At 41.1% G+C, this 7,291-nt stretch overlaps 1 protein-coding gene across 6 annotated transcripts in view; it reads right to left on the bottom strand.

Moving 5' to 3' along the window:
- Positions 1–1,037: 1,037 nt before the first annotated feature.
- The window catches only part of LOC143773767 (uncharacterized), a 28,432-nt gene continuing 22,178 nt past the window's right edge, over positions 1,038–7,291 (bottom strand). For all 6 annotated transcript variants that reach the window (XM_077261113.1, XM_077261114.1, XM_077261115.1 and 3 more), the window contains 2 exons: positions 5,514–5,777; positions 1,038–2,434 (listed from right to left, as the gene is read on the bottom strand). In XM_077261113.1, the coding sequence (XP_077117228.1) occupies positions 1,668–2,434; positions 5,514–5,777 (1,031 nt within the window). In that variant the 3' untranslated portion in view covers positions 1,038–1,667. The remainder of the gene's footprint in view (positions 2,435–5,513; positions 5,778–7,291) is intronic.

Here is a 7,291-nt window from a genome sequence, read left to right as displayed (position 1 = left end):
GGGAAAACCGCTGTACCCCAATACAAAGTAATAATATGGATATCCCCGAAATCGGTAATATGCACTGGGTAACGGTATCCCATAGAGAAGGTGCTCACTAGATGGTTAAATAGTAACCCTAATGGTGCCAATGAATATAGGTATGCTATATAGTAGGAGCGCTTACCACCAAGATGTGCTGTGTCTGACGAACTCCCTCCCGCCCGACGGGCACCGTTTCGCTGATCTCTTCTTCCGGGGGCGTGTTCTTCGTACTGGACTGAGCACAGTGTTTGGCGTTCGTGAGTGCAGGAACTCCCCGCACCCTTCAAAGACTCTTCACCCACTCCGTGGATTGGAACCCCGTCTTCTACAGACACCTCAGAGACATCACGTGCCACTGTTTGGCGTTCGTGAGTGCAGGAACTCCCCGCACCCTTCAAAGACTCTTCACCCACTCCGTGGATTGGAACCCCGTCTTCTACAGACACCTCAGAGACGTCACGTGCCACTGTTGTTGTTGCCACCGTTGAAGAACAGGGATGGTGCAATCAAGAAGACTACAGACTGATACGTTTTATTGCCTTGGTTTCTTCCTATTGAACAATCGTTTGTTCCTGCCCTACCCCGTTCTAGCTCCCAGTTCTGCCTTCTCCCTAACACACCTCTCGTGTCCTACCACTCCCTGTGCAGAGTATACGTGTTGTTAATAAACCTGTTAACTCTTGATCTGCCTCCTGTCCATGGTGACATCTCACTTTCCTGCAATTTCTACACAACCATGACCTGCAGCGTCTCTGGACTTGCCTATCATCGAGCTCATCTGGGACTTAATTGATCAACAATTACAAAGGGAGCTGCCAGTAGTGTATCTTGATGATTTGTGTGCCCATGTGTATTCAGTGTGGCAAAACATTCTTCAGACAACCATTAATAACTTCATTGATAACATGCCAAGACATGTAAGTGCCTGTATTTCTGCGGGTGTCATTCATACTTGATACTGAATAAATCAAACATTTTGTTGCCATTTATTCATCACTTGCCTATCAATAACATGTGAAATAGATCTTGTGATTTCCATAATTCTGCAACTTTTTCTTCTTGGTGTTTCAATTATCTGTTTGACTTTATGATTCTTGGTTACAACAAAATATCACACATTTAGATTTAATTTCCCAATTTACACAAGTGGAATCAATTTACTAGCAACCAAATGGAGATGTAAAGTTACACATTTTATTGGAAAAGACAATGATGTAACACTTTTCAATATAGGTTGAGTTTACAAACCATAATGTACTTTAAATGGCAATGATAATGTGCCGCTTCTAAGTGAACCAGTGTCTACCAACATAAATAATTTTTTGTCCTAACTTACTACACAGAAAAAATATAAAGTTAGAGGAAAAGACAGCATTGTCTTCACACCATTCCGCCTACATGGGGCAGACAAACATTGAAGTGATCTCTAGAAGTAAATTCAGTGGGCTACACTTGAATAAACAGGTATTCAATAAGACGTTTTCTCAGCTAATTATTCCTTTTAGATTTTCTATAGCGATCTCCTATCCATTATTTATGTAGGACATTGATTTATTTCTTGCCCCTGTGCCATGGATATTGTTGTAATTTTAGCTGTGCTAGAACTTAGTCTTGGCTTTTTAATAAATAATATTGGCGTTATATTAGCATTTTTCAGATCTTTTGTTTGCTTTGTCTGCTCCAGACTGGTAGATGAATGAGGCGGCTAGGCAAATCCCACTATCTATTTGTTTCTGCTTGCCTCTGCATTTTTTTGCCTGATGTTTTCTCCGGAGTCCCAGTATCAAGCACCCACAAAAGCTTATAAAGCAGAATCCTGAGTTGAACACCAACAGATAGATCATACATATTTCACTTCTATAAAGTAACACGAAATGAACCAAATGCAATAAAAATGGGACTTCACTGCCTATAACAAGAAATGTAGTTACAATCACCCCGAATGGAGAGGGGGTAGTGCTGACTTTTCTTCTTAGGGTAAGATCTGATGCAGGAGAGCCTGATACCGCAGTTTTAAACCTCATTTCCATATATATTTTCAGGAAAAATGAATAAAGAAATAAAGAAATTGCTGATGATGCATACATAGGTGGAAGCCAAGTTGTAACACCTTGAAAAATAAAGATTTGTGGAGACTGCTGGGCTTGTAGACTTATCATATAAAACGTAATTGCAGAGGACAGATATTTTAGTGTTGAAAGAAGCAAAAGAACAGAATAGTAAAATCCCCAAAGGTGTTGCTTCTGCCATACTGGTTCTGATTCTTCCATTGTATAGAAGACCAAGGGAACAGCAAAGTTCACACAGAATGCCATGAACGGTATGATCTTGATGGATGGAAGAGGCGGAACAACAATGTCAGTCTCTGAACTGTTTCTTTCTTGCTTGTCCCACTCTAGCTGTATAGTATCTATAGAAAAAAAATCATAAAAGCAATAAAATATATTTGGAAATATGACAATGATTCAATGATTATGTTCAATGATGCTCACTGTTTTTCCCGTTTGACCCTCTTCTTACCACTGCCGTACGTCGAAACCCCAGGCATCTTCACGCTAGACATATGTGCAGAGATGTCCTGGACCTAGACATGGCCAGAAGTCCCATCCTAGCGTGAAATGCCCTAGGGAGAGCAAGCAGCACAGGTGGCCAGAGAGGTGAGCGGTAGCATATTTTTTTTGTTTTAAGATATTTTGCAGGCCCATTACGGCTCAGCAAAAAAGGTGCAACACATTTTGCTGAATTTACATGTAGCAAATTAATAATAAAATCTGCAATCCATGGATTGTAACATTTTAGTGGAATTCAATCCCACCCAAATAGATTTAGCAAACTCTAATTGTGACCATGTTTTGTCGGTGTCTTATTTAAAGGGGTTATCTTCTGTGGGTAGTACTAGTTTGTTTGAGGGGGCCTTAAAATAAGCTGATTGAAGAGGACCCAGCTAGTGATCGCCTATAATCTCTGGAAATAAGAACACATTTTCTTACTTCACCACTATGGTACAATTACAGAATTACCCAGCTCCCACCGATATCAAAAGGAAGTCTTTGTAAAGCACCTAACATGCCTGCTTCTCTAGTGCAAGAGTGGCTCCCTGTTACCATTCTCTGCCATTATGTCTGGATTAAGCTCAGAATTACTTGGAAAATTTGGCTTCTAAATTAAACAACCTGTTTTCAATTTTACTGAAATTATTAGAATGCTTTATTATTTTCACAAATGATGAAATCTTATAGATATAAAAAAAAGTGTCCACAAATTATTTTTATTTTAGAGCAGAGGTGGACAAAGCGCAGTCCGCAGGCGACATCTGGCTCTCTAGCTGTTCCAGTCCATCCTGCGGACCGAGACAGTTGAAGGCCTGAAACAGTTGCCCATGGGCCACACCATGCTCTCGCCCACTGTCCTTCTGTTGCCGTCCACTGTCACCACTGTTCACCTCCTCATGATGCAGACAGAGGTGCACACATTGGTGGAGGATGGAGCCATCAGCTCCTTCTTACACCAATCAGCATGTGGGACTGAACCAACAGATGTGATGCCATCATTACAGCCCGTCTGCTGTACGGGACAGGAGCAGAGTGTTGGGAAAATGGAAGCGAGGTGAGCATGTGTTGTTTTTTTCATATGTCTATGGGATGTTTGCATGTATATAGGGATCTATGTAGGGGCTCATACTGTACATAGGGAAAATGTGGGGCTCATAATGTATTTAGAGGGCTATGTGGGTGCTCATACAGTATATAGAGAGGCTATGTGGGGGCTCGTATTGTATATAAGAGATTATGTGGGGGCTTATACTGTATGTAGAAGGCTATGTGGGGGATCATACTATATATGGGGATTATTTGGGGGTCTCATACTATACTGTATATATACATATATAAAGAGAGAGAGAGAAAAAAGAGAGAGAGAAGCTATACGGGTACACATAATGTATACAGGTGATGTGGGGGCTCATACTGTATTTAGAGGTGCTTTGTGAGGGCTCATATTGTATATGGAGGGGATATGTTGGGGCTCATACTGTATGCAGGGGGTTGTGTGTGGGCTCTTATGGTATATAGGGGGCTATGTGTGGGTTCATATGGCACATAGGGGCGGTGTGAGAGCTCATGCTGTATATAGGGGTATGACAGCATACTTAATTCTTCTCAATATCAAGTGATACAATAAATCAATTAATTAATATGCTAGTATTAATACTGGAAAAAGTAAGACGTGCAAGTCGGTGGCGTATTTCACTTGCGCTGCTGATAACACTCAAGGCAGAGGTAAAATCCAAAACGTTTAATATTAAGCTTCAATGCATTTCAAGGTTCTACATGACCTCTTCATCAGGACAAAAAATGGCTTTTTTGTTTTTTGTCCTGATGAAGAGGTCATGTAGAACCTTGAAACACACTGACTTAAAACCTTAATATTAAACTTTTGGGATTTTACCTCTGTCTTGAGTGTTATCAGCAGCGCAAGTGAAATTCACCACTGGCTTCACGTCTTTCTTTTTCTGGTCTTTCCCTGATCGGTGTCTTGCAGCAGCTGTACTTATACTTGTTTCATGTTGCTAGTTTGCAATGACACCAGGTGAGTGGTTCCACATCTTTTATTTATCTTTCCCATCGGATAAGACCCTATTGCGCTTCTTGTCTCCTAGTTTTATCTCCACTGAGTATTAATACTGAGCAGAATTAATTTCAGTCTAGTGGTTTGGTCATTTTAAGTCAGTTATTAATAAGGTAAGATTGTCATTCTATTCTATTAGGTAACTAAAATATATTTAATGCTTTTGATTTTCATGTTACTGCAAAAAAAAAAAAAAAATTGGGGTTCAAAATAAGACTATAAGGTCACGTGCACACGTTGAGTATTTGGTGAGTTTTTATCTCGGTATTGTAAGACAAAACCAGGATTGGGACAATCAGAGGAAAAGTATAATAGAAACACGTCAGCACTTCTGTATTTATCATCCACTCCTGGATTTGACTTCCAAATACTGAGGCAAAAAACTCAACAAATACTCAATATGTGCACGTGGCCTAAAGGGCTTATGTAATAGAAAGCAAAAACAGCAGCAAAAAATTACTGTCCACCTCTCCAATCACTTTTAGTGCAGAAAATCCATTGGTTCCTACAGTCTGTTAGCAAGCAGCTGGTAGATGACCACTGCAGCCAATCAGTGGCCTCAGCAGTCAGGTGCTGTATTACTAGCATCACTACATGACTCCTATCACTGAGTTTTGGTGCAAGCAGTAGCACAGCACATAACTACTGCAGTGGTAACGTATCAGCTACTAATCAAAGACCAGGAGCACTGTCAAACCTTCTGTGCTGTGTTGCAGGGCATTGAAGAGATAATTACTGGTAGTTTTTTTTTCCTTTGGTATTTTATAATATTATCTTTTTAGCTTTGTTTTCCAAAGTTTGTAATTCTTACAATTCTAAAACCAATATCTATAACAAAACGCACAGTGATGAAGGTCGCTTACCATTGCGCATTGTCTTGCCCAGGTAGACTGGAGCCAGCTGACTAAGTTGTAAGAGCAGGTAGCTGTTGATCAGAATGAATGCTGCCAGGGCTTGAAGGTGATACTTTTGACTTCTTAAGGCTTGAGCAATGTGTTTCATTGAGGGGTGTTTTTGATATGTCCAACCAGAGCTAAGATCCACCACAATTTGCTTCCTTTTCAAAAAGATGGAGGCAGTGAAGAGAACTATGGCTGCTGTGGAGATGGCTAACAGGAACTGTACAACTATATAAAAGAGGGAACAGAAAAATGATCATTCCTAATGTACACCAATATAGCATCAATCTTAATGTAATGTTAATTTCTGTTGAAAATGTCACCAATCTACACCAATTCTCATTTGGCTATATTGCAATTATGATCAAAATAGTAATAAGTATTTGCAAAATGTTTTACATCAAAGATATCTTCTAAGAATGTTTACAGCACAAAGGGCAAGTAGTTTTCAACTTCATTTACTTTTTTGATGATCATTAGTGGTTTAACCGCTGAAGACTCAAAGATGCAAAGAAACTGGGATCCAAAAATCCCCCGTATGAATAGAGTCTGCATGACCACCGCTAAATTCACCTCTAAGGCTATGTTCCCACTTTTCCCTCACCCTAGCAGGCTGACAAAACTTTCCCCGCCTCTCCTTATACAGTTATTCAGTGCTAATAATGGGACAAGTACCAAGGCCATTTCACAGTCCATCATGACGCTGGTCAGCTGCATGTGACCACCTTCTTTATGAACTCTGTGCCTGTCCTCATCATCCCCTAATACTTCAGGAGCAGTGCTGATCATGGGACACCTACTACAGACCATGTCACTGTCTGTGGTGACACTGGCCAGCAGTACAGGACCACATACAGTACTTCATGATCCCCATGCCTGTTCCCATTGCCCTTAGCACTGATGTTCACTTCTTTTAGGGAATCCTCAGCAACATCATTCCGCAGCATGACATTGCTTAGTTCTCCTGTACAATGAAACACATTATCATCACGCATAACATTGACATTCAAGTTATTGATATTTGACTCACATGAAAAGCCAGATATGGGAGGGTTGTCAGGATTGTATTGTGGGACCAACCATCCCAGATCAGACCCCAATAAATAATTTGTGGATAGACTCTTGGACATCCCCATTTCCCTTAATTCCTTCACGGCACCCCAGTCTAGGAAAACTAGAGCCATGGGTAAAAGTCGGCAAACACTGCCAAACTCGGTGACATTCGGCATCTTCCCAAGGATAAGTTCTCCAGGGAACACAAATTTAGGGCAGATGACATTTTTTTCTGCTCCAGTGTCATTGAGCCCCACAGTCATGGTATTGCCCACAGTGCTCGAAACGCATTCAGCTAACTTATGGCTTCTTTTCTGGAATAGTTGTGCAGCTACTTGTAAGCAGCTTTTTCCGAATTTTAAATATGTGGAAATAAATTTGATGACTTTTTACTCCGGAGCTGGATTTTCTTCTTACTTACCTGGCAGAGGTCGCCCACAGTGACAGGTTTTATGTTATCCTTGGCCCTCACAACCACCCCACCCACAAAAAGGACTACCGCATTAGGCCCCTGGACCTCAGATGTGGGGTTCCTGTTCTGCCTCTCCAGGCAGGTGATGCTAATATGTCCAGGTCGGTTGCAGGTATAGCATTGGTGGGAGTCAGATGCAGGCCGGGTGCTGGAAGATGGGATGAAACACCCCAAGGATAGTCTGGAATTGATTGTTGGCTTACCCCCTTTCCAGCTG

This window comes from Ranitomeya variabilis, chromosome 5 (assembly GCF_051348905.1).
Source record: "Ranitomeya variabilis isolate aRanVar5 chromosome 5, aRanVar5.hap1, whole genome shotgun sequence".
Classification (NCBI taxonomy): Eukaryota; Metazoa; Chordata; class Amphibia; order Anura; family Dendrobatidae; genus Ranitomeya; species Ranitomeya variabilis.
This window is presented reverse-complemented; position numbering and strand designations above follow the sequence as displayed.